This window comes from Mauremys reevesii, linkage group 17, assembly GCF_016161935.1.
Source record: "Mauremys reevesii isolate NIE-2019 linkage group 17, ASM1616193v1, whole genome shotgun sequence".
Taxonomy (NCBI): domain Eukaryota; kingdom Metazoa; phylum Chordata; order Testudines; family Geoemydidae; genus Mauremys; species Mauremys reevesii.
In genome coordinates this window covers 5,700,913-5,728,251 of record NC_052639.1, presented here as the reverse complement: position 1 = coordinate 5,728,251, position 27,339 = coordinate 5,700,913, and the positions used below count along the sequence as shown (strand labels likewise).

The window sequence follows — 27,339 nt, the reverse complement described above, 5'->3', positions numbered from 1 at the left end:
AGGTGCCTATACACAAATGCAAGAAGCCTGGGAAACAAGCAGAGAGAACTGGAAGTCCTGGCACAGTCAAGGAACTATGATGTGATTGGAATAACAGAGATTTGGTGGGATAACTCACATGGCTGGAGCACTGTCATAGATGGATATAAACTGTTCAGGACGGACAGGCAGAGCAGAAAAGGTGGGGGAATTGCATCGTATGTGAGAGAGCAGTATGACTGCTCAGAGCTCCGGTATGAAACTGAAGAAAAACCTGAGAGTCTCTGGATTAAGTTTAGAAGTGTGAGCAACAAGGGTGATGTCGTGGTGGGAGTCTGCTATAGACCACCAGACCAGGGGGATGAGGTGGACGAGGCTTTCTTCCGGCAACTAGCAGAAGTTACTAGATCGCAGGCCCTGGTTCTCATGGGGGACTTCAATCACCCCGATATCTGCTGGGAGAGCAATACAGCGGTGCAGAGACAATCCAGGAAGTTTTTGGAAAGCGTAGGGGACAATTTCCTGGCGCAAGTGCTGGAGGAACCAACTAGGGGCAGAGCTCTTCTTGACCTGCTGCTCACAAACCAGGAAGAATTAGTAGGGGAAGCAAAAGTGGATGGGAACCTGGGAGGCAGTGACCAGGAGATGGTCGAGTTCAGGATCCTGACACAAGGAAGAAAGGAGAGCAGAGGAATACGGACCCTGGACTTCAGGAAAGCAGACTGTGACTCCCTCAGGGAACTGATGGGCAGGATACCCTGGAAGAATAACATGAGGGGCAAAGGAGTCCAGGAGAGCTGGCTGTATTTTAAAGAATCCTTATTGCAGGGCCGCCCAGAGGGGGGGCAAGTGGGGCAATTTGCCCCAGGCCCTGGGCCCCGCAGGGGCCCCCACGAGAGTTTTTCAGGGGCTCTGGAGCAGGGTCCTTCACTTGCTCTGGAGGCCCTGAAAAACTCTCACGGGGCCCGGGCCCCCGGAGCTTCTTCCGCTCCGGGTCTTCGGCGGTAATTCAGCGGTGGGGGGCCCCCGCCGCGGGTCTTCAGGGCACTTTGGCGGCGGGTCCCAGAGTGGAAGAACCTCCTGCCGCTGAATTACCGCTGAAGTGGGGCCCCCCGCCGCCGAAGACCCCAGGCCCCCTGAATCCTCTGGGCGGCCCTGCCTTATTGAGGTTGCAGGAACAAACCATCCCGGTGAGTAGAAAGAATAGTAAATATGGCAGGCGACCAGCTTGGCTGAACAGTGAAATCCTTGCTGATCTTAAACACAAAAAAGAAGTATCAGAGGGGTAGATGTGTTAGTCTGAATCTGTAAAAAGCAAGAAAGAGTCCTGTGGCACCTTACAGACTAATAGACGTATTGGAGCATAAGCTTTCGTGAGTGATTACCCACCTTGTCAGACGCATGTTATGGAAATTTCCAGAGACAGGTATAAATATGCAGGCCAGAATCAGTCTGGAGATAACGATTTAGTTGGGGTTGGCCATAGAATCATAGAATATCAGGGTTGGAAGGGCCCTCAGGAGGTCATCTAGTCCAGCCCCCTGCTCAAAGCAGGTGGAGGGATAGCTCAGTGGCTTGAGCATTGGCCTGCAAAACCGAGGGTTGTGAATTCAATCCTTGAGGGGGCCATTTGAGGAACTGGGGTAAAAATCTGGAGATTGGTCCTGCTTTGAGCAGCAGCTTAGCGTAGGTGACCTCCTGAGGTCTCTTCCAACCCTAATATTCTATGATTCAATGCCCAACTAAATCATCCCAGCCAGGGCTTTGTCAAGATAACCAGCTCTGTGGATGAGGGGAAAGCAGTGGATGTGCTATTTCTGGATTTTAGCAAAGCTTTTGATACAGTCTCCCACAGTATTCTTGCCAGCAAGTTAAAGAAGTCTGGGCTGGATGAATGGACGGTAAGGTGGATAGAAAACTGGCTAGATGGTCGGGCTCAACGGGTAGTGATCAATGGTTCCATGTCTAGTTGGCAGCCGGTATCAAGTGGAGTGCCCCAAGGGTCGGTGCTGGGGCCGGTTTTGTTCAATATCTTCATTAACGATCTGGAGGATGGTGTGGACTGCACCCTTAGCAAGTTTGCAGATGACACTAAACTGGGAGGAGTGGTTGATACGCTGGAGGGTAGGGATAGGATACAGAGGGACCTAGACAAATTAGAGGATTGGGCCAACAGAAATAGGATGAGGTTCAACAAGGACAAGTGCAGAGTCCTGCACTTAGGACGGAATAATCCCATGCACTGCTACAGACTAGGGACCGAATGGCTGGGGAGCAGTTCTGCAGAAAAGGACCTAGGGGTTACGGTGGACGAAAAGCTGAATATGAGTCAACAGTGTGCCTTTGTTGCCAAGAAGGCTAATGGCATTTTGGGTTGTATAAGTAGGGGCATTTCCAGCAGATCAAGGGATGTGATCATTCCCCTCTACTCAGCACTGGTGAGGCCTCATTTGGAGTACTGTGTCCAGTTTTGGGCCCCACACTACAAGAAGGATGTGGATAAATTGGAGAGAGACCAGCGGAGGGCAACAAAAATGATTAGGGGGCTGGAGCACATGACTTATGAGGAGAGGCTGAGGGAACTGGGATTGTTTAGCCTGCAGAAGAGAAGAATGAGGGGGGATTTGATAGCTGCTTTCAACTACCTGAAAGGGGGTTCCAAAGAGGATGGATCTAGACTGTTCTCAGTGGTAGAAGATGACAGAACAAGGAGTAATGGTCTCAAGTTGCAGAGGGGGGGGGTTAGGTTGGATATTAGGAAAAACTTTTTCACTAGTAGGGTGGTGAAGCACTGGAATGGGTTACCTAGGGAGGTAGTGGAATCTCCTTCCTTAGAGGTTTTTAAGGTAAGGCTTGACAAAGCCCTGGCTGGGATGATTTAGTTGGGTTTGGTCCTGCTTTGAGCAGGGGGTTGGACTAGATGACCTCCTGAGGTCCCTTCCAACCCTGAGATTCTATGATTCTATGATTCTAAGCCTGACCTTAAAAACCTCTAAGGAAGGAGTTTCCACCACCTCCCTAGGGAACCCATTCCAGTGCTTCACCATCCTCCTAGTGAAAAAGTTTTTCCTAATATCCAACCTAAACCTCCCCCACTGCAACTTGAGACCACTGGTGCTTGTTCTGTCATCTGCTACCACTGGGAACAGTCTAGATCCATCCTCTTTGGAACCCCTTTCAAGTAGTTGAAAGCAGCTATCAAATCCCTCCTCATTTTTCTCTTCTGCAGACTAAACAATCCCAGTTCCCTCAGCCTCTCCTCATAAGTCATGTGCTCCAGCACCCTAATCATTTTTGTTGCCCTCTGCTGGACTCTTTCCAATTTTTCCACATCCTTCTTGTAGTGTGGGGCCCAAAGCTGGACACAGTACTCCAGATGAGGCCTCACCAGTGCTGAATAGAGGGGAATTATCACGTCCCTCGATCTGCTGGAAATGCCCCTACTTATACAACCCAACATGCCATTAGCCTTCTTGGCAACGAGGGCACACTGTTGACTCATATTCAGCTTTTCGTCCACCGTAACCCCTAGGTTACGAATGCCCAGCCATTCGGTCCCTAGGCTGTAGCAGTGCATGGGATTCTTCCGTCCTAAGTGCAGGACTCTGCACTTGTCCTTGTTGAACCTCATCAGGTTTCTTTTGGCCCAATCCTCTAATTTGTCTTTGAGCAGGGGGTTGGATTAGATGACCTCCTGAGGGCCCTTCCACCTAGGATGGAAGAATCCCATGCACTGATATTCTATGATTCTATGAAATTGCCTTGCATGTATGCACACTGCTCCACCCAACCCCACCAGCGTGACAAGGTACCCAAAGAGTGAACTGGGGCTCAGGGGCGGTTGAAATGTAATCCATTTTCAAATCTCACCCATTTCTGTTAAATGCAGTCCATGCCATCCATGGATGATTAAATCATTTCTCCCAAATACGACTGGGGAGGGTTGAATTCAGTCCAGAAATGTGCCAGGGGGGACGTAAGGCGGATGGCAGTGCAGGTCTGTGTGTTTGCATCCAGTCATAACAGGCTATGTTGGAAGCCTGGAGGAAGCACTGAACCATGCGTATGCTAATGCAGCATCCTGTTCATTCCCTCATTACTTTTGACCCAATCCCGGGTGCTGATAGCTGCTAACTTTTCCCATAGCAGGAACTCCAGATAGACAGTCCCATTTTGGGAAAGGCGTATTTCCCAGGGCCACCTTGCTAGCTGAGCAGCCCACTCCGCTCATAGGTGTGCTGTTCAGTCGCCGTCCATTTGAATACTTTGGTAGCATATGTGGCTGCTTTCCCACTGGCAGCTTGGAACAAAATCTCTTGGCCACCACAGGCACTACTGTGCTCTCCAAAATGAGGCATGCCGGAAATGATAGCGATGATGTGGCCACTCAGCTCCCCCAGAGCCCCAGCTGGGCTGCAGTTTTTAGAAAAAACCCGGCTGTGTTTTAACTCCCCATTCTCAGTGCACATCTTTTGCTGCGATTCACCCGGCTGTGTCCAGGGCAGTGCCAGCTTCCCGAAGCATCCATCTCCCAATGAGCTGAAGTTCAGTAACATTTAATGTCTTTGACATTCCAAGAGGATTTTTTCTGTGCTCCTGCGCTGAGCTGTTTGAGACAACAATCCGCTGTGACCTGTCCTGTTCCAGGCCCCTCGACCTCTACTGGCTGCAGGACTCCCGAGCTCGCCCGCACTGCAGCAGAAGCCAAGTTCACATTCTGGACAGGGCCAACATGCAGGCCCAGGACCAAAGACAGGGACCTGCAGCTAGAGGAAGGCAGCATGAGGCAAGAGGAAAGGTTCGGGCTGGCACAGCTTGAGGACAGGGTCGCAGCATGGGAGCATTTGCGTTGCGGTTCCTGGAACAGGCCCGGTGGCTAAGGGAGAAGGACCGAGCTCAGCAGAAAGAGCTGTCTGAGCAGCTGCTATCACTAATGGACACAAGAGTCCCAGCTTCCCTTGCATTGCCCACCCCACGATCTGCACCCAACCTTGGTACCCCGTGCTGCAATCCAGAAACTGCTGGGACAGCTCCACGGCTGGGTGGCCCATGCAATCGGACGCTATCACTGCTGAACAGGGCAGGTGTGCCCCATGCAGCCATCCAGGCTGAACTCCTCCCTGCAGATGCTGCCCCAGCACCAAGTTTGCAGCAAATGAGGAAGGAAGGGAAAGGAGAGCGGGACCCCAGGTTGGGGCTTTCTGTCTGAAGGGTGGTTTCACTGTCTGCACTTTGTTCCTGGTTTTTTCAAAGGTTTTGGTGTTACTGGTGTTTTGGAGTCCTCATGGCAGCTGTTCTTTTCTAATAAATGTTTAACAATAAAGGGTTTTATTTTGTTAAGAAATGTTCTGACCATCCCTGCATCCCATCCCATAATGTGTATTTCAAATAATGAAGGTAAGCACATGATCAGGGGACAGTTGGACACTTGTATGCAAAGGCTATTTCCCAACACAGCTATCTACTTCAATCTGTACATCGATCAGCTATGTACATCAATCCAGACTGGGAATCCACCCCCCACCTTCCTCTGTCATAAGAACATAAGAACGGCCGTACCAGGTCAGACCAAAGGTCCATCTAGCCCAGTATCTGTCTACCAACAGTGGCCAATGCCAGGTGCCCCAGAGGGAGTGAACCTAACAGGTAATGATCAAGTGATCTCTCTCCTGCCATCCATCTCCATCCTCTGACGAACAGAGGCTAGGGACACCATTCCTCACCCATCCTGGCTAATAGCCATTTATGGACTTAACCACCATGAACTTATCCAGTTCTCTTTTAAACACTGTTATAGTCCTAGCCTTCACAACCTCCTCAGGTAAGGAGTTCCACAAGTTGACTGTGCGCTGTGTGAAGAAGAACTTCCTTTTATTTGTTTTAAACCTGCTGCCTATTAATTTCATTTGGTGACCCCTAGTTCTTGTGTTATGGGAATAAGTAAATAACTTTTCCTTATCCACTTTCTCCACATCACTCAAGATTTTATATACCTCTATCATATCCCCCCTTAGTCTCCTTTTTTCCAAGCTGAAGAGTCCTAGCCTCTTTAATCTTTCCTCATATGGGACCCTCTCCAAACCTCTGATCATTTTAGTTGCCCTTCTCTGAACCTTTTCTAGTGCTAGAATATCTTTTTTGAGGTGAGGAGACCACATCTGTACACAGTATTTGAGATGTGGGCGTACCATGGATTTATATAAGGGCAATAATATATTCTCAGTCTTATTCTCTATCCCCTTTTTAATGATTCCTAACATCCTGTTTGCTTTTTTGACCGCCTCTGCACACTGCGTGGACATCTTCAGAGAATGATCCATGATGACTCCAAGATCTTTTTCCTGACTCGTTGTAGCTAAATTAGCCCCCATCATATTGTATGTATAGTTGGGGTTATTTTTTCCAATGTGCATTACTTTACATTTATCCACATTAAATTTCATTTGCCATTTTGTTGTCCAATCACTTAGTTTTGTGAGATCTTTTTGAAGTTCTTCACAGTCTGCTTTGGTCTTAACTATCTTGAGCAGTTTAGTATCATCTGCAAACTTTGCCACCTCACTGTTTACCCCTTTCTCCAGATCATTTATGAATAAATTGAATAGGATTGGTCCTAGGACTGACCCTTGGGGAACACCACTAGTTACCCCTCTCCATTCTGAGAATTTACCATTAATTCCTACCCTTTGTTCCCTGTCCTTTAACCAGTTCTCAATCCATGAAAGGATCTTCTCTTTTATCCCAAGACAACTTAATTTACGTAACAGCCTTTGGTGAGGGACCTTGTCAAAGGCTTTCTGGAAATCTAAGTACACTATGTCCACTGGATCCCCCTTTTCCACATGTTTGTTGACCCCTTCAAAGAACTCTAATAGATTACTAAAACACGATTTCCCTTTACAGAAACCATGTTGACTACCGCTCAACAGTTTATGTTTTTCTATGTGTCTGACAATTTTATTCTTAACTATTGTTTCGACTAATTTGCCCGGTACTGATGTTAGACTTACCGGTCTGTAATTGCCGGGATCACCTCTAGAGCCCTTTTTAAATATTGGTGTTACATTAGCTAACTTCCAGTCATTGGGTACCGAAGCCGATTTAAAGGACAGGTTACAAATCTTAGTTAATAGTTCCACAACTTCACATTTGAGTTCTTTCAGAACTCTTGGGTGAATGCCATCTGGTCCCGGTGACTTGTTAATGTTGAGTTTATCAATTAATTCCAAAACCTCCTCTAGTGACATTTTAATCTGTGACAGTTCCTCAGATTTGTCACCTACAAAAGCCAGCTCAGGTTTGGGAATTTCCCTAACATCCTCAGCCATGAAGACTGAAGCAAAGAATCCATTTAGTTTCTCTGCAGTGACTTTATCGTCTTTAAGCGCTCCTTTTGTATCTCGATCATCAAGGGGCCCCACTGGTTGTTTAGCAGGCTTCCTGCTTCTGATGTACTTAAAAATATTTTGTTATTACCTTTGGAGTTTTTGGCTAGCCGTTCTTCAAACTCCTCTTTGGCTTTTCTTATTATACTCTTGCACTTAATTTGGCAGTGTTTATGCTCCTTTCTATTTGCTTCACTAGGATTTGACTTCCACTTTTTAAAGGAAGTCTTTTATCACTCACTGCTTCTTTTACATGCTTGTTAAGCCATGATGGCTCTTTTTTAGTTCTTTTACTGTGTTTCTTAATTTGGGGTATACTATTATGGTGTCTTTAAAAAGCACCCATGCAGCTTGCAGGGATTTCACTTTAGTCACTGTACCTTTTAACTTCTGTTTAACTAACCCCCTCATTTTTGCATAGTTCTCCCTTTTGAAATTAAATGCCACAGTGCTGGGCTGTTGAGATGTTCTTCCCACCACAGGGATGTTGAATGCTATTGTATTATGGTCACTATTTCCAAGCAGTCCTGCTATAGTTACCTCTTGGACCAGCTCCTGCGCTCCACTCAGGATTAAATCTAGAGTTGCCTCTCCCCTTGTGGGTTCCCGTACCAGCTGCTCCATGAAGCAGTCATTTAATGTATCGAGAAATTTTATCTGTGCATTTCGTCCTGAAGTGAAATGTTCCCAGTCAATATGGGGATAATTGAAATCCCCCACTATTATTGGGTTCTTAATTTTCATAGCCTCTTTAATTTCTCTTAGAATTTCATCATCACTATTACTGTCCTGGTCAGGTGGTCGATAGTAGATCCCTAATGTTATATTTTTATTAGAGCATGAAATTTCTATCCATAGAGACACTATGGAACATGTGGATTCGCTTAAGATTTTTACTTCATTTGAATCTACATTTTCTTTCACATATATACAGGGGAGGGATAGCTCAGTGGTTTGAGCATTGGCCTCCTAAACCCAAGGTTGTGAGTTCAATCTTTGAGGAGGCTACTTAGGGATCTGGGGCAAAAATTGGTCCTGCTAGTGAAGGCAGGGGGCTGGACTCAATGACCTTTCAGGGTCCCTTCCAGTTCTAGGAGATTGGTATATCTCCTATTATTATATAGTGCCACTCCGCCCGCTCCCCTTCACGACCTGTTCTGTCCTTCCGATATATTTTGTACCCCGGAATGATTGTGTCCCATTGATTGCTCTCAGTCCACCAGGTTTCTGTGATGCCTATTATATCAATATCCTCCTTTACCACAAGGCACTCTAGTTCACCCAGCTTATTATTTAGACTTCTAGCATTTGTGTACAAGCACTTTAAAAACTTGTCCCTGTTTATTTGTCTGCCATTTTCTGATGTGTCAGATTCTTTTTTATGTGACTGTTAACTGATCTGGCCCTTACATTATCCTCTTCCATCCTCTGCTCCTGACCATAACCTGGAGATTCTCTATCATTAGACTCTTCCCTAGAGAAGTCTGTGTCCGATCCACATGCTCCTCTGCAGCAATTGGCTTTCCCCCATCTCCTAGTTTAAAAACTGCTCTGCAACCTTTTTAATGTTTAATGCCAGCAGTCTGGATCCACTTTGGTTTAGGTGGAGCCCATCTCTCCTGTATAGGCTCCCCCCATCCCAGAAGTTTCCCCAGTTCCTAATGAACGTGAACCCCTCCTCTCTACACCATCGTCTCATCCATGCATTGAGACATTGAAGCTCTGCCTGCCTACCTGGCCCTGTGCGTGGAACTGGGAGCATTTCTGAGAATGCCACCATAGAGGTCCTGGATTTCAGTCTCTTCCCTAGCAGCCTAAATTTGGCTTCCGGGACATCTCTCCTACCCTTCCCTATGTCATTGGTACCTACATGTACCACGACCACCGGCTCCTCCCCAGCACTACACATAAGTCTGTCTAGATGCCTCGAGAGATCCACAACCTTCGCACCAGGCAGGCAAGTCACCATACGGTTCTCCCGGTCATCACAAACCCAGCTATCTACGTTTCTAATGATCGAATCTCCCATTACTAACACCTGCCTTTTCCTAGCAACTGGAGTTCCCTCCCCCGGAGAGGTAACCTCAGTGCGAGAGGCAACCCCAGCACCATCTGGAAGGAGGGTCCCAACTACGGGAAGGTTTCCCTCTGCTCCCATTGACTGCTCTGCTTCCCTGGGCCTTTCATCCTCCTCAACAGCGCAGGGGCTGTCTGAGCGGAGGTGGGACAATTCTACAGTGTCCCGGAAAGCCTCATCAACATACCTCTCTGCCTTTATTAGCTCCTCCAGTTCCGCCACCCGGGCCTCCAAAGTCCGTACGTGGTCTCTGAGGGCCAGGAGTTCCTTGCACCGACTGCACACATACGCCACCCACCCACAGGGCAGGTAATCATACATGCGACAGTCAGTGCAATAAACTGGATAGCCCCCACTCTGCAGCTGGCTTCTGCTTGCATTGTCTCCTAGTTAATGGAAGGGTTGTTTAAAGGGTTGTTTAAAGCAAGAAGCTTTGAATGTAGTTTGGTTTATAGGTTTTAAGGGGACTAAAGGGGCACAGATAGGACCGACAAGGGACCCCCGCTCCCTTCCCACTCGCTTTCTGAACTCCCTTGCGAAACTCCCTGTTAGTAGCCCTGTTCACAAGCGATCACATCCTAAGTACAATGCATGGCAACGAACCCCTCCCCCCAAGGCAATCCACCCCAAGCTCACCACAAGCACATTCATACCAGTGCTGTTCTCCCTCTTCCCTTTGGGCCAGGCAAGCCCATCCTGCTGGAGCACGCAGCATCCCTGACTTCTGGTGCCCAGGTACATCAAGCACCAGCACTTTCTGGCTGGTCTGTAAACACGTCAATCTGCCAAAAGCACATTTGACGCCGGCTGAGCATGGCATTCAACCTCCTCTTGCCAAGGTCTCCGAGATCAGGGGACAGTTTGATAAGCCAAGGCAAAAGGGTGCACATAAGGTCCTCAAGTAAACAGGGGAGACAGTAGCTCCACTTACGACAATGTCATCTGGTGGGAATAGTGTCCCGGCCTGTCCTTGAATGTAGCCCCCCAATAGGCAGAAAACCCCGGCATCACGATCTGTCCAGTGCAGCCCACGCTGGCATCCATCCATTGGAGTCTGTGGCCCACCTGGGCCTGCATACCAATGGAGCAGTGCCCTTTGCGGTTCATGTCCTCATGTGCTTCTTGAGGAAGACAAACTATGGGCCCATGAGTCCCATCAATGGCCCCAGTGCAGTCTGGAAACCCCATTCTCTCAAAGTCAGCAATAGCTCCACATTGGGAGTAACTCACATGCCTGACTGCCTCAGAAACCTCTGCCACCACTTTACCCCCAGCCAGACTTCCAACACCAAGCTGGGTAGTAATGGCCCTATCGCAGTCTGGTGTAGCCAGCTTCCAGACAGGTAGAACAACCTGCCTCTGGGCCGGAGTGGCCTGCCTCATGCATGTCTTTATGCTGGAGGGGTGGCGCAAGCTGCATGGTGATGTGATCCCACCAGTCCATGTTTGTGGCCCTGCTTCAGCAGCAGCTATGCCAAGAGTCATGAGCAGCATCAGCCATGTCTGTGTCCTCCTCCTGCTCCATCATTAGCTCTTTGGTGGGCCGGAAAATGCTGCCGGGACATCCACTGGAGTCTCATGGAAGTTCTTCCCCGTTTCCTGAAACAGGAGTGACAGTGCAAGCAAGACAAGTTCTTCAAATGGCACCTCCTCATGTTGCTGGCTCCGGTTGCTGGGACTGTGCAGATCGAAATGCCGAGTCAGTAGGATATGTCAGTGGCTGTTCAAACTTCCTGTGACAGCCGGGGTGGACAGTCAAGTTTTTCCACACAGCACCACGAAGACAGAGCTAGAGCAGCCACCTTTCGGGAGTGTGGGTCAGTGGTCAATTAGCCACTGGGCTAACAGGGTCCGTGCCCAGGGGCCACGGCCAATTGGGGGGGGGCCAAGAAAAATGGGCTCCCCTGCATTTGATCCACCTGCCCAACACTCCTGCTGCCCCCGCACCTCAACCCCAGGCGTGCCAGTTGGGGGAGTGGGGCAAGCCCCCGCACCCTGACCCCATTTCCCTAGCACACAGTTTTGAAAGCCTTGGCTTAATTGTCTGCAAATGTGTATGGCTGTTGGTGCATGCTGGATTGGTGCAAGCTGTGTGTGTGTGTGTATGTGTGTGAGAGGGAATCTGACTCTGAACTGAATGCTTCTCCATCTGGCCTTGAGTCACCCCTATGCAAGCCCACTTGCTTCACTGGGGTTGTGCAGGTAAAACTGGGCCCTTTGCACCTTGCACCCTCCTCAAGTTTCTGAACATAAAACTAGATTCACTTTTGCCCTGGCCAGGCAGGGGCTGGACCCAGCACTAACATACCCCCTCCTCTCTGCTCCCTCTGGCAGGAAGTGCCCTGAAGGATACATGTGTATGAAAGCAGGAAGGAATCCGAACTATGGCTATACCAGCTATGACACTTTTAGCTGGGCTTTCCTTTCTCTCTTCCGCCTCATGACTCAGGACTACTGGGAGAATCTCTTCCAGCTGGTGAGCCCTTTCTTTCCTTTCATTCGGGTTTTCCCACTGGCAGAGGCAATAGCTTGCATTCGATTGCATGTCCCCACACACATGGCAGGGGTCCTTTGAATTAAAGGTCATTGTGGGTTTTTTTTTTAAATTTCCTCTTGTTTTGTAAAAGCAGCAAAGAGTCCTGTGGCACCTTATAGACTAACAGACGTACCGGAGCATGAGCTTTTGTGGGTGAATACCCACTTCGTCGGATGCATGTATTCGCCCACGAAAGCTCATGCTCCAATACGTCTGTTAGTCTATAAGGTGCCACAGGACTCTTTGCTGCTTTTACTGATCCAGACTAACATGGCTACCCCTCTGACGCTTGTTTTGTGTGTGGTGACGGAGGGTCCAGCCCATCTGTGGGCTGGGAGATCTAAAACATGCCTCTGGTCACACAGTGTAAAGCACGTGGGAGCTTGTTGCTTATAGATATTCATCCAAAAGCATCTGGGCTGGAAGGGAGCACCTGGCTAAGTGCAATGGGGCATAGTTTCCATGGAGCTGGGCCTGATGTAACCAGTCCACATGCTACAGTTGACAACAGACATAATCACAATCCACTAAATAAGTCTCACCCAGGCACACTGGGAGCTGGGATTGCAACCTTTGCCCTTAGTTGCAAGGACAGGGGGTGGCGCTGAAGGAGAACTCACAGCTGGTGGGAATAGCAGGTCCTCTATCCAGGGGCGTCTCTAGGATTTGCGCCGCCCCAAGCAGGGCGGCACGCCTGCGGCTGCTCTACCGGAGCCGCGGGACCAGCAGACCCTCCGCAGGCACATCCGTGGGAGGTTCACCGGAGCCGCCCGCCGCCCTCCCGCGGGACACCGCCCCAAGCGCGCGCTTGGCGCGCTGGGGTCTGGAGCCAGCCCTGCCTCTATCTTCTCTGTTGGAGCATCAGTAGAGGGCAAGATCACACAGGTATACTCATGTTCTACTGAGCCCGCCAGTTTGTGTCTGTACCCAGATTCTGAGACCTCCCGGGGCCAGGGGTGTTTGGATGAGCCTGTTGTGATGATCAGAGTCTGCCCTCCATATCCAGGTTCGGCTTCTCAGCCCCTCAGGAGTGTGAGGATCTGTTGTTTTCATTCACGGTCATCCTTCAGACTCCACTGCTGTAATTGTGGTGGAAGCACCAGGCATGCCATCCCAGAGCGCATGCCAGAGGAGAGCCCAGTTGTGCTGAGGTTTCTGGGGACTGTAGCATAACTCACAACCCACTGACACTCACTGCAGCATAAGTGATGAGGTGAGGGTTAGCTGGAAGTAAGGGCCTCTCAGTCATGTGAGGAGAAGGTGAATCAAAGCCACACCCATCACTGGGAGGAGGCACTAAGGTAGCCTAGCAATTAGAGAGTTAAGAGGCTAGTGGTCTGACCTTCTGCGATGGAACATGCCTCTTCTTCCCACAGACCCTCCGCGCCGCTGGGAAAACGTACATGATCTTCTTTGTGGTGGTCATATTCCTTGGTTCCTTCTACCTCATCAACCTGATCCTGGCTGTTGTAGCGATGGCCTATGCTGAGCAAAACGATGCTACCATGCTGGAGGAGCAGCAGAGAGAGAAGGAGTTTCAGCAGCTCCTGGAGCAGCTGAAGAAGCATCAGGAGGAACAAGAGAAACTGGTCAGTGCTACGGGGGCCTGGCTGCCATGGGGATTGGGCGCACTAAGAATGTGGGGCCAGAGTCTAGGTCTGTACTGCAGCTGGGAGCAAGCCGCCCGGACCAGTTGACAGGGCAGAGCTGGAACTAGTGCCAGAGTGGACTCTGCAGCTCGGGCTGCCAAGTGTAGGGGGCTGGGTGGGAAGGATCAAAGGAAGGGGACACCGAGGGGAAGGGAAGAGTGAGCTCAGCCAGTGGCAGTGGTAGGGAGGGGTGGGATTACAGAGAACTAACAGCCAATGTCATCCCCAAAGATGGGATGAGAGATCCAGGCTACGGGGTCCTCCACCGAAGCTAAGGAGCCCCCAGCCCGACAGAGGACGGGGTGCAAATGTGGCTCAGAAGCCTGGCAGTTCTGTGTGGCCATTCCCTGCCAGAGCTGGGAGGAGCTTGCAGGGCTGGGCTGAAGTCCCCAAATCCTCTTGGCTCCTTTCTCAAAGCAGCCTGTGCCAGGCAGACCTGAAGGAGGTAAATTAGGGATGTCCAGTCCCAACTCTCCCACCTCCCCATTGGACTCACCCCTAGGCACCACACCCAGCAGCCTCAGGGGTCCTGCCCACATTGTGAGCAGCAGATGGGAAGGGCCTTCACAGCCTTCTGGCACCATCCTTCACTCCGCTCTGAAATGCAGCCTCTGGGGCTCCGATCCTGGGCTGTAAGGTTGCCAGTTTTGGTTGGATGTGTTCCTGGAGGTTTCATCACATGACATAATCGTTCATTAAAGATTCAGCTTTAATTCCTGGAGACTCCAGGACAAACCTGGAGGGTTGGTAACCTTACTGGTTGCACTGTAGCTGCTCTGCCCTGAGCAGCTTCTCAGCCCCTGCTCCGTGAAGCTTGCCTAGGGGGTGTGGCCAGAGCAATAGGGGTGTGGCCTAGGCATCCCCGCATCCTGGTGCTGTCAGGCATTGCAGCAGGTGCACGTTAGAGTGACCCTCAGGCAGGTCTATCTTACACTGAAGGAATGGCCCAGGACCTGGGGGCGGGAGGTGGCTTAAGGCCACGTTTGAACCCCCTGTCATCTGTTGTGACAAGGGCTCCTTAGCTGCAGCCTAGAATCTCTTGTCTCATTTGCTGTGTTGCTGTTGGCTGTTAGTTCCCACCTCCCCCTACCACTGGCTCGGTTCACTCTTCTGCCCAGTGGGCCTCTCTCCCTCCCCTCTTCCTCATCTTCCCTTCCCCTCAGCGAGCCCATCACTACGTGCACTCCCTACACATAGCAAGCCTGTAAAATATGGGCAAAAGCTTCTCCAGCATCTGACACAGCTGCCTTGCCGGTGTCTGCTCCAGGTACTTGTCATTTTTAATATCCTCTAATCACCATTTTGGCCCTTGCTGGCTTCTTCCCGATTTTTCCCCATGACCCATCCCTGCAAATCTAATTTTTGGTTGGGCAAATGACCAGCTTCCTCACTGATCAAGAAAAATGCAAAATTGTGATTTGCTGTCTCAGTCATCTGCCTCTGATCCCCCAGCAGTTGAACCAGGATGTCTGTTTCCAGCCCATGTTTCGCTACCGTGTCCTACATGGAGATGGTTCGCTTTCCCATGGAGACCTTGGTGTCTGCCCATCACTGTTCTCTGCAGGGACGACCTAAGGTGCAAAGTTCATAGCTGAACTCTAATGCTCCCCCACCTTTAGCAAGAGACCTTCATAAGGGCCCAATGTGCTGTCATTAAATACACCCCCAACTTGCTTTCCCCCACCCCCACCAGCTAAGGAAGTGGCTAACCCATGCCCTGCCAAAGGGTCAAGGGTGCAGGGAGTGTGCAGGGTTAGGATGGGGCCATGCCTAGATCTTTGCAATGATAATACTAATCCCATTTCCTGCTTTTCATTTTCAAAGCCCTACATTAATTAATGAACCCTCCAGACACCTCAGTGCGGTTTTATTTATTATTAACCCAGCCTGTAGATGGGGGGAGACTATAAAATTGGGATAATGACGCTCAGCGCAGCTGAGTGTGAACCTGAAATGCTGTGATTTTGTTCCATTCCGAAATGGAATGAATACCAAAACACTGACATTTCCTATGAACTAAATTCAGAAAAAAATGGTTTGAGGTTGATTGAAACGTTTTGTTTTGATAAAATAAAAACGTTTTGTTAGGATTTTAAAACTCTTTAAAAAAATGATTTAAACACCATGAATTTTCTGCCAAAGAGTCATATTGAAATAAAAATGGAAACATGCTGCTCCAAAAAATGTCAAAACGGGCCATTTCAACATGATCAAAGTGCTTTGTGTCGTGGTGGTGGCATGGGAGGGGGGAATTAAAATTTCATCAGAATCAGTAAGTTTCTCTAAATGTGTCCATTTGAACAAAAATGGTATGTTTCATCAAAAAACCACTTTGATGAAAAAATGGTGTCCAATGCTAATGCCCACCCACCTTTGGCAAGAGAACTTCATACAAACCGAGTGTGCTGTCATTAAATACACCCCCAACTTGCTTCCCCTCCACATTCATTCAGATAAAGAAGTGGCTAATCCATGCCCTGCCAAAGGATCATATCCAGCTTCTCTTCCTACCAGAGGAGATGTGCTTCACCACCCTCCTAGTGAAATAGTGTTTCCTAATATCCAACCTAGACCTCCCCCATTGCAACTTGAGACCATCGCTCCTTGTTCTGTCATGTGCTACCACTGAGAACAGCTGAGCTCCATCCTCTTTGAACCCCTCTTCAGGTAGTTGAAGGCTGCTATCAAATCCCCCCTCACTCTTCTCTTCTGAAGCCTAAACAAGCCCAGTTCCCTCAACCTCTCCTCGTAAGTCATGTGCCCCAGCCCCCTGATCATTTTCGTTTCCCTCTTCTGGACTCTCTCCAATTTGTCCACATCCTTTCTGTAGTGTGGGGCCCAAAACTGGATGTAATACTCCAGATGTGGCCTCACCACTGCTGAATAGAGGGGAATAATCACTTCCCTTGATCTGCTGGCAATGCTCATACTAATACATCCAGGGAACTACAGGCCAGTCAGTCTCACCTCAGTCCCTGGAAAAATCATGGAACAGGTCCTCAAGGAATCAATTCTGAACCACTTAAAGGAGGGGAAAGTGATCAGGAACAGTCAGCATGGATTCACCAAGGGCAAGTCATGCCTGACTAACCTAATTGCCTTCTATGATGACATAACCTGCTCTGTGGATGAGGGGAAAGCAGTGGATGTGCTATTTCTGGACTTTAGCAAAGCTTTTGATACAGTCTCCCACTGTATTCTTGCCAGCAAGTTAAAGAAGTCTGGGCTGGATGAATGGACGGTAAGGTGGATAGAAAACTGGTTAGATGATTGGGCTCAACGGGTAGTGATCAATGGTTCCATGTCTAGTTGGCAGCCGGTATCAAGTGGAGTGCCCCAAGGGTCGGTACTGGGGCCGGTTTTATTCAATATCTTCATTAACGATCTGGAGGATGGTGTGGACTGCACCCTTAGCAAGTTTGCAGATGACACTAAACTGGGAGGAGTGGTTGATACGCTGGAGGGTAGGGATAGGATACAGAGAGACCTAGGCAAATTAGAGGATTGGCCAAAAGAAATATGATGAGGTTCAACAAGGACAAGTGCAGAGTCCTGCACTTAGGACGGAAGAATCCCATGCACTGCTACAGACTAGGGACCGAATGGCTGGGCAGCAGTTCTGCAGAAAAGGACCTAGGGGTTACGGTGGACGAAAAGCTGAATATGAGTCAACAGTGTGCCCTTGTTGCCAAGAAGGCTAATGGCATTTTGGGTTGTATAAGTAGGGGCATTTCCAGCAGATCTAGGGATGTGATCATTCTCCTCTACTCAGCACTGGTGAGGCCTCATTTGGAGTACTGTGTCCAGTTTTGGGCCCCACACTACAAGAAGGATGTGGATAAATTGGAGAGAGTCCAGCGGAGGGCAACAAAAATTATTAGGGAGCTGGAGCACATGACTTATGAGGAGAGGCTGAGGGAACTGGGATTGTTTAGTCTGCAGAAGAGAAGAATGAGGGGGGGATTTGATAGCTGCTTTCAGCTACCTGAAAGGGGGTTCCAAAGAGGATGGCTCTAGACTGTTCTCAGTGGCAGAAGATGACAGAACAAGGAGTAATGGTCTCAAGTTGAAGAGGGGGAGGTTTAGGTTGGACATTAGGAAAAACTTTTTCACTAGGAGGGTGGTGAAGCACTGGAATGGGTTACCTAGGGAGGTGGTGGAATCTCCTTCCTTAGAGGTTTTTAAGGTCAGGCTTGACAAAGCCCTGGTTGGGATGATTTAGTTGGGTTTGGTCCTGCTTTGAGCAGGGGGTGGGACTAGATGACCTCCTGAGGTCCCTTCCAACCCTGAGATTCTATGATTCTATGATTAGCCTTCTTGGCAACAAGGGCACACTGCTGACTCATATCCAGCTTCTCATCCACTGTAACCCCTAGGTCCTTTTCTGCAGAACTGCTGCCCAGCCATTCGGTCCCTAGTCTGTAGCAGTGTATGGGATTCTTCCGTCCTAAGTGCAGGACTCTGCACTTGTCCTTGTTGAACCTCATCAGATTTATTTTGGCCCAATCCTCCAATTTGTCTAAGTCACTCGGCTTTGAGTTTGGTTTGCTTTGAACTGAGAATGTGCTGAGAGTAGGGTGACCAGATGTCCCGATTTTATATTCTGATATTCAGGGCTTTGTCTTTTATAGGTGCCTATTACCCCCCACCCCCCTCACGATTTTTCACACTTCCTATCTGGTCACCCTAGCTGAGAAGGGAGAACTGTTTGCACACAGCAGTAGCTCTGGGGACCCGAGGAGAAAAGACACGTCAGCAGTGGGAGAGGCTGCACCATTTCCATTCCTCAAGGAGATAACTCTGGCAGCTGTTACCCATGTCCCTTCCTGTGTGGAGCTGACAGGGAGGCAGCACGAGCTGTGTCATTTCCAAGGTGCATCCTGACCATTTTCATGAGGAAAGACTAAGCATTAAGCAAAGGGAAATGTGTCATCAAACCATTGCCTTAGTCTCCGCAGAAAGATTCCCTCCCCTCCAGGGGCGGCTCTAGTAATTTCGCCGCCCCAAGCAGGGCAGCGCGCAGCTGGGGGCGCGCTGCCAGTCGCCGGTCCTGCGGCTCCGGTGGACCTCCTGCAGACGTGCCTGCGGAGGGTCCGCTGGTCCCGCGGCTCCGGTGGACCTCCCGCAGGCATGACTGCGGATGCTCCACCTGAGCCGCGGGACCAGCGGCCCCTCCACAGGCACGTCTGCGGGAGGTCCACCGGAGCCGCCTGCTGCCCTCCCCGTGGGATGCCGCCCCAAGCGCGCGCTTGGCGCGCTGGGGTCTGGAGCTGGCCCTGCTCCCCTCCCCCCAACACACGCACTGCATCCCACTGAGGAAGCTCCCACCGCAAAAGTCTCTGGTGTCTTTGCAGTTACGAGACCGTAAATCAAGCGGCAGCTCCCAGAGCAGCAGCGCAGTGGAGAAGAAGACAGGGGACTCTGCCCCAGCTGCGGCTAACAACGAAGGCAAATCCAAAGACTGCAACGGGCGAGTCATACCCAGGGTCATACTGGAGCGCTCGGCGATGGTTGAGGAAGTATATACTGGTTATGTTTCCTCTCTCTGGGGCTGTCTGTGCATGGCAGGCTGGATTCGTCTCTGCATTGCTGCAGAGCCCAGCAGAGGGACCAAGTGGGGAGAGGTTGAACTTGTCTGTCCTGGGGCTGATGGGAGCCACAGTCTGAGGGCTGCCCCAACTTGTTCTGCTTGCTGCAATGGCTGTGATGGACTGTTACAGCCCAGCAGAACATCTGGGGCTAACACTCCAGCCAAGACCCTGTCCTGTCCCCAGCTCCAATCACTTCCCTTTTATACAGCTTTCAGCCTAGGACATCCCTCAGGGGACTAACGACCTGCCTTTACTGCAGCCATAGAGTCATCTGATGGTTTAAGGAGCTTCCCACAGTAGCTCCAGACCCATCTGGTTATTACCTGCCTAGCTCTTCCTTTTAGTCCAGCCCAGGCTGTGCCATGAGGACCCATGTGATTGTTATGCTGCCCTCCCTCTAAGTGTGTTTAACGGACTGCTGTGACCCATGTCCTCATACTATGACCTGCTCTCCTTTTTATAGCCAAGTCCTGTGGACGAGCAAGGCAAGGCCGATCCTGATCACCTGCTAGCAGGCAGCCAAGACGGGCCTGGTCTCCAGCAGAGAGCAGAGAGCGCAGTCAGCATGATCTCTAACACCATGGAAGGTAGATTCCTGCCCTGATAAAGCAGGGGCTGTGCTGGGTACTGTTCAGCTGGAAAATGCCAAGCCGAGGACACGCTTCCATGTGCCACAGAGAGCTCTGTATGGATTGACTGTAACGCTGACAATCAGTGTCAAATCCATAAAGGCTCTGAGAAGCAAAAAGGATTTTCAGGACAAATGTTGCTTAATATAAACCAGAGAATAGGAACATAGGATTGGAAGGGACCTGTCGGGTCAGTGAGTGTGGGCCCTCGCTATTGCACGCAACCCGTCATATTGTTCTGTTCATAAACTTAGCAAACTCCATCTTAAAACTAGTGAGGATGGCTTCCCCCACTGTGCCCACTGGGGGGGCTGTGCCAGACCCTCCCACCTTGGATGATGAGAAACCTTCTTCTAATTTCTAGCCTAAATTTATTCCCAGACAGTTTTCTCCCCTTTAGTTCTTGTGCCAACATTCTCCCTCTCTGGGGTTTACCCCTCCCCCCAAGGTTTGCTATCAACACAATTCAGTGCTATCCCAGCTCCAGTCTAGCTATGCTATGCTGTTCCCCTCTTCCCCATCCTTTGTCTGCTGCTTGTCTTAGATTGTAAGACTGCTTAGTGTAGGTCCAGTCTCCTCTAGTGCCTGGTCTCCCAAAGTAGCTGCTCAAGGAGTTGCTAGGTGACAGTAGTGCATGCTCTGCACATGAAAAGTGCTTTCAGTCCCTGCTGATAACCTGGGAACAGTGCTTATTGCCCAAGCCCTTTGAGGCAGAGGCTGTGTATGTCAGAGCTCATCAGGTTGTGGGCACACTGCAGGATTCCAAAGAGAGGATAAAATGAGCAGAGCGAGACGGCAAACAGTCATAATATCACTTCAAACCCCAGATTCATCTCTTAGCTCCTGGCTGCCTGGTTCCACGGCCGGGTCCACATGGGATGCTTTTCTTAACTCGAGTAAGATGTCCCATAGACTCCTTGGCAACGGTTTGTGTTATGGACCCAGCCAGAGCTGCTATTCAGTCTTTATAGCAAGTGCAGCCAGGAGTGATTCTGTGACTTCCTAAATAAAAGCACACTCTAGTCATTCACTGATTTATCCTCCTGGCTATAACATGTCTCTTCGACGCCAGCCCTTAGCCAATCCCATCTGTGAACACAAATACAAAAGCTGCAAGCTGATCCAGCATAGGGACTGTCAATTCGGGCATTCCAGCTGACCCCAGCTGCACTGGGGGACAGGCCCCCATTAAGATAGCCAAGATCCAAAGCTCAGAAAAGGTTTGATAGACCAGGAATAGTTTATTCATTGACTCCTTGCCCTTTCCAGTCCTCTTTGATTTAGTGGATCAGCTGCATTTCCCCTGGATCTGTTCCATCAGAGATGCAGCTGTTCTACAATAATTGGGGCTGGGATATTCAGAGGCCCAAGGGAGTTAGGCACTCAATTGCAGTGGCTGTCTCAGATTGTAAGCCACTTAGGGCAGGGACCATCTGTTTGTTCAGCACATAGCACAATAGGGTTCAGGGCTAGGAGTGGAGCTCCTGGTTGCTATGGTAATACGAATAAATATATAAATAACCATTTCAGTGGGATTCGGGTACTGACCTCCTGGCTCATTTGAAAGCCCTAGCTTAGATCCGCTGCAAGCTAGGTTCAGACACTTTTCTCCACCAAGTTGTTTTCCTGTGCTGAGGAGGCAAACGTCACATCCTGGACAGGAGCAGACAGATGTCTGCCAGTGGGTTTGCATACAAGCCTAATGAACACATTCTCAAGGACGAAGATAATGCCTGTGTCCCACAGACGCCTGTGTTCCTGTTATACCTTCATGATGCCTACCACATCTGTGTGCCCCAAACAGCCCTTTGCACAGCCATAACAAAGATTTTGGCACCCTTTTGCACCCACTCTATGCCCAGTGTCCCAGTGCACTAGTCTTGTTGCCAGCGCTAGGCTGGATCTAGAATCCTCAGCCAAGCTCCCATCTGTTGACTAAGCATGTGACTCTTCTCTGGAGGTGCCTGGGCAATGACACGGGGTCTTTGTCTCTTGTTTTCAGAGCTAGAGGAAGCTCACCAGAAATGTCCGCCCTGGTGGTATAAATTTGCCCATATGTTCCTGGTCTGGGACTGCTGCCCTCTCTGGCTTAAGCTGAAGGCATTTGTACGGCTGATCGTGATGGACCCGTTTGTTGACCTAGGGATCACAATCTGCATTGTTCTCAACACGATGTTCATGGCCATGGAGCACTACCCAATGACCGAAGAGTTTGAGAACGTGCTAACTGTGGGGAACCTGGTAGGAAATTGCCTGGCTTTGATTTTTCCATTGATCACCCTTTACAGCTCTGCTCCAGAGCTCGGCAAGGAACCTATGAGCAGTAATTGCGGGCATGTGGACAACTCCCTGCCGTACTGCAGGGTTGGATCGCAGCGTGACTGCACCAACTCAAGGAAAGCTACCATGAGAGGCAGAAGGGGACCAGGGGCCGCCCCTGTTTCTTCTGCTGGAGCTTCCCTGGAGAAGCTCACAGGCCTGACACCTCCTTGTCAGCCCTGATGCAACTGTGCATCACAGCCCTGTGCATGGATCCCAGCCCTCTGTGGGGATCCTGGTCAAAAAGACCACTGCCAGCATGGGCAATTCCAAGTGAAGATGAGCTCCAGCCAGCCAGGCTGTCCATCAAGGCACAGCCCTGAAGACTGGTCCTACCAGCCTGTTCTCTGCCCTGGCAAATCCTGGGATGTCAGACACCGGCTGAGTGTTCACGTGGCTGTGCAGGTGGGATTTTCCAAGGAGTCGAAAGGAGATAGGCACCCAAATCCCACTGGAATCTGTGAAGTAAGCACCTAACTCCTGTTGGCTCCCTGGAAAACCCTAGACTGGGAAGACTCCGTATTTGTCTCCTAGCTGTGATCTCCTCCCCAGCAAAGCCAGAGTCTCAGCCCAAGCAGCTTCTGTTTCCATGTTGCGAGGTGTCCCCGTGGCCCAGGGCGGCAAAATGATGATTTCATTCCTTTGTGTCTTCTGAATCGGATCTTTTCTCCTCGCTGGGCTGCACAAGGCCATTTGAACTCTTGTATCTGGACATGGGACCCTCTTAGCTGTCAGCAGAAGCAGGAGACTCCAAGGGCACTTTGCTGGGTATGGGGGGGCCCTGCTGAGGGGCAAACGTAGCTCTTCACAGACCATGGGAATGTGCCACACAATTACCATCCTGCCTGGGAATTTCACTGGGGCATGGCCCCAGCCCCATCAAACTGCTAACTCCCCTTGGCTCTCCTGACCACCCCAGGCTAAAATGTTTCTGTACAGTGGAGGATGCATGTTTCACCCACCCATGTTCTCACAAACTCCTCAAGAGGCCAGTGAAGGCCCGTCATTTTAAAGGGGGTTACTGACCCTGGTGGACCTGCAGCCCACTCCTGTGGGTGTGGTACCGGTGCCCCTCTGCACCCGATCTACAGAGCAGGTCAGTCTGTTACAGCCTTTGTTCGTCTTTGCAAACCCAGACAAACTGTCCCAGCTGGCGCTAGAGAGCTGGGGTGTAAAGGCTCATTTCCCCTGTGGATCAGGCACAGAGGGGAGCTGTCAGGCACACACCACTGTTTCTGGGAGCTCGCCTTGAGACCAGCTGGTGTGATGCTCGGAGGCGCTGAGTGCCTGCAGCCCCACAAATGCCCTGGGGTCTGCGTGTGGGCCGTTCTTCGGAGAATCAGGTTCTAGGCAGCCAGATTGGAGGTCACTTTTGGAAACGCTGCAGCCTGGAAGCTGGACCCCTGGCTCTCTGGGCAGGGCGCAGCAGAGCGCAGCTCCCAGCTCATGCAGGGCTCAAGTCAGCAGCCCCAGAAATCGATTCAGAACTGAGGGGCAGGGCGGCGAGAACAGCGTCCAAGTGTGACTGTAAGGGCAGACTCCCTGGGAACTGCCAGGTCCAGGCCACAGGCGGGGAAGGGAGCACCAGGCAGGAGGAGGAAGGAGTGGTGAGACAGGAGGCTGGCGTTGGAGAGAGGGGAGCAGAAGCGGGTGTAGCAGAGATGGAAGAAGACCGAGCTGTGCTGGCCAAGAAGGTTGTGAGCTTGATGCCGAAGGCGAGAGAGGGCCAGGCGCCTGAGAGAATGGGGCACAGCGGAGTGGCACAGCCAGGGGGCTCTGATCCCTGGGCCAAAGGAAACATCATCTGGGTGTCGAGAGTGAGGAAGAGACCCTCCCAACACGGCAAAGAAATGAGAAGCCAGCGCTGTGTGAGTGCAACGCTGGGTCTGGCTACACGGCATTTGGGGCAGGAGGGTAGGACAGCAGACAGGCCTGAGCTATATCAGGTGAAGCTGCAGCAGCTCTGGCTGTACGAGCCCAGCCCGGACCCTGGGCAGCTTACCCGCACTGAGGCCTGTGCTGCCGCGGCGTCACTACTATTGGGCTATGCATGCTGCAGCCACCCCCCCACCCCCTTTGCCATATCCTGTACATGTGTCACTGCAAAGCCGGCATTAGCTCCCCCTCCCTGCCCCGTTGCTTTCAGCGTGAGCAGAGCAGGCCTGCGTTAGGTGCTACATGGCAAAGAGGCAAGCACCCAGCAATTCTTCTTGTCACCTTGCCGTAAGACGGGGGGAAGCCGAAGGGAACTGGGGTCAATATCTACCTGTTTCCCTTTGTGTGCACAACCCCTGCCATCTCCCCCGCAGAGCAGACTGTGCATGTCCCTGGCTCTACCTCCATGCAGGGGACCCAGTATTTCATGACTTCACTCCAGTTCCCTTTGCATTTGAACATAAAGCCTGCCCCACCCGTCTCTGCCTTCCCTCACATGGCTCGGCTAGTCCCACTCCCAGAGCCGCTGTGCATAGCTGCTGAACGGACACGGAGCGGGGGCCAGCGGCCCTAGGCAGAATGACGCTAGGCACATACCAGCTTTGTATCTGATTTCATTCAGGAAATACAAGGGGATTAATAGACTATTGGGTTTAGCACAGTCTATCCACAAAACCAGCTCTGGCTTTTCCTTTAGTCTATTTACAATCCTCCCGCAGAGTTTAAATCCAGGAGGACAGTGGAGGGTGGGGGAGGCAGAGAGCCCTGCCAATGCCTTCCCCAGGCAGGGCTGTGCATGCAGAGAGAGTGAGCATGCTTCCCAATGGCCTAAGCATCCATATTGCTGCTGCCAAGCACCCACTCAGCCTTGCCCCCTGCCAGCCGCCTAGTGCGTGTCTTTCGTGCCGTGGGAGCCCAGCGAGTCAAACCATTCTCCCAAGGATAAGACCTCAGCTCATTTGCAAACCGCTTGCCTGTGGCAGCAGAGCAGGATGTGACCCTGCTACAGACCGAAGCAGGGTCAGACAAGAAGGCTGCCAGGGACCCCAGCTGCTCCTCACACTCTCCCCTCCCATCCTGCTCCCCCAGACCTTATGGAACTCCAGTGAAGGAGGGTCCATGGATTCCGAGGTGGGGAGCATGGCCTGAAGCCAGCGCTGCCGCCTGCTGGTGGATTGCCCTCGGGAGTTACATACACCGTGCGCCTAGACTCAGGGCACAGACGTGACTTTGTGGGGCATGACTGAAAGTCGGAGAGTTAGAATAAAACCTCTTCCTGCTGTAGCCACTTGGGATGAGGAGGAGCAGCTCCCATCATGAGGGGGAGACTGGGCACTGAGCGTGAGCGGAAAGGCCACTAGCCCGTCAGAGATGGGTTTGCCGATTTGAGCGTATCAGAGAGAGCTTCTCCCGGAGACCCAGCAGTCGGGTTCTCAGAGCTCACTTACAGTTAGGGCACCAAAATCGGTGGCCAGATTTGCCAGAGCTCAGCACACTGGGGCACAGAACTCTTGAAAATCTGGCCCATGGTGATGGTAACGTTTGCTGCCATTTGAGTGCCAAACTCAGTCACAGGAGCGGCTCCAGGCACCAGCATGCCAAGCGCATGCCTGGGGCGGCAAGCCAAGGGGGGCGCTCTGCCGGTTGCCGCGAGGGCGGCAGGCAGGTTGCCTTCGGCGCCATGCCTGCGGAGGGTCCGCTGGTCCTGCGGCTTTGGCAGACCTCCTGCAGGCTGTCGCCGAATCCGCGGGACCGGGACCTCCTGCAGGCTGCCGCAGAATCCGCGGGACCGGGACCTCCTGCAGGCAAGCCGCCGAATCCGCGGGACCGGGACCTCCTGCAGGCTGCCGCCGAATCCGCGGGACCGGGACCTCCTGCAGGCTGCCGCCGAATCCGCGGGACCGGGACCTCCTGCAGGCTGCCGCCGAATCCGCGGGACCGGGACCTCCTGCAGGCTGCCGCCGAATCCACGGGACCGGGGGCCTCCCGCAGGCTGCCGCCGAATCCGCGGGACCGGGACCTCCTGCAGGCTGCCGCCGAATCCGCGGGACCGGGACCTCCTGCAGGCTGCCGCCGAATCCGCGGGACCGGGACCTCCTGCAGGCTGCCGCCGAATCCGCGGGACCGGGACCTCCTGCAGGCTGCCGCCGAATCCGCGGGACCGGGACCTCCTGCAGGCTGCCGCCAAATCCGCGGGACCGGGACCTCCTGCAGGCTGCCGCCGAATCCGCGGGACCGGGACCTCCTGCAGGCAAGCCGCCAAAGGCAGCCTGCCTGCCGTGCTTGGGGCGGCAAAATACCTAGAGCCGCCCTTGCTCAGTCAGAACTGTAAGGGAAAGTGTTCGTCTCCTGCTCAGAAAGCAGCCGAATGGATTCCACAAACCCACTCTCCCTCCCCTTCCCAGCGAACTCCCGTTTGGACTGAGCCCAGGCAGAATCTCTGAAGAAAACCTTGTGGGGGAGAGAGGTAAGGGAGTTAGAGTGAAGAGACCTTCTCCTTGGGCTCGCTTGATCATCTTGTCTGACCTCTGCCTAGCACAGACCAGAGGATTTCACCCAGGAATTCCTGCATCTGGCTCAGCACCCTGTGGCTGGACGAGACAATATGATTATAATCAGTCTGGCCGGTGAGGAGATGAAGCCCAGCATGAGTCAAATACAAATGGAAACTAAAGTCAGCAAAATGAGCATTGCTGAGCTGTGCAACCTACCGTCAGCCCAGCTCTGCACACCCAGAACTCGGGGCCTTGAAATGCAAACACTTGTAGTAGGTGGCTAATTGTCACATAATTGCTACTGTACTGAGGTAATGCGATAATGCAGAGCATCGTTATAGTCCCAATAAGACAGTAATGTGTAAAAGCCAGATCGCTTTACCCAGCAGCCGACCTCAGGGGGAGTGACAGAGGCAGAGAGCTAGATGGGCCCCCTGGGTTTCCTCCTGAGTTGAAAGTAACTTGAGGGTGCTACTTAGTCAACTGGATTTTATTTTGTTGTGACAACATCCCCCCATGCCAAGTATTTCTGAAGGCAATTGGTGGCGAAAGTGTTTACCCAGGGCTCACACACAATAGTGCTCTTTCTCCCACTCCCAGTCAGCCCAGAGCTGCCGCATAGCAGCAACACTACCTTCGCTTGGGGTCTCCTGGAGCCCGTCACACTCCCACATGGCTTCCAGCGAAAGAACTCCAGTGCACTCGGTCTCTCTGGGCTTCCAGGAAGAGAATTCCAGGGCTCTG

The 27,339-nt window shown here is 51.5% G+C and overlaps 1 protein-coding gene across 1 annotated transcript in view; it reads left to right on the top strand.

The window, feature by feature from the left end:
• The window catches only part of SCN4A (sodium voltage-gated channel alpha subunit 4), a 157,235-nt gene that overhangs the window by 55,168 nt on the left and 74,728 nt on the right, over positions 1–27,339 (top strand). The window contains exons 9-13 of the mRNA XM_039504220.1: positions 11,776–11,917; positions 13,354–13,566; positions 18,981–19,145; positions 19,681–19,804; positions 21,849–22,087. Coding sequence (XP_039360154.1) covers positions 11,776–11,917; positions 13,354–13,566; positions 18,981–19,145; positions 19,681–19,804; positions 21,849–22,087 — 883 coding nt within the window. The remainder of the gene's footprint in view (positions 1–11,775; positions 11,918–13,353; positions 13,567–18,980; positions 19,146–19,680; positions 19,805–21,848; positions 22,088–27,339) is intronic.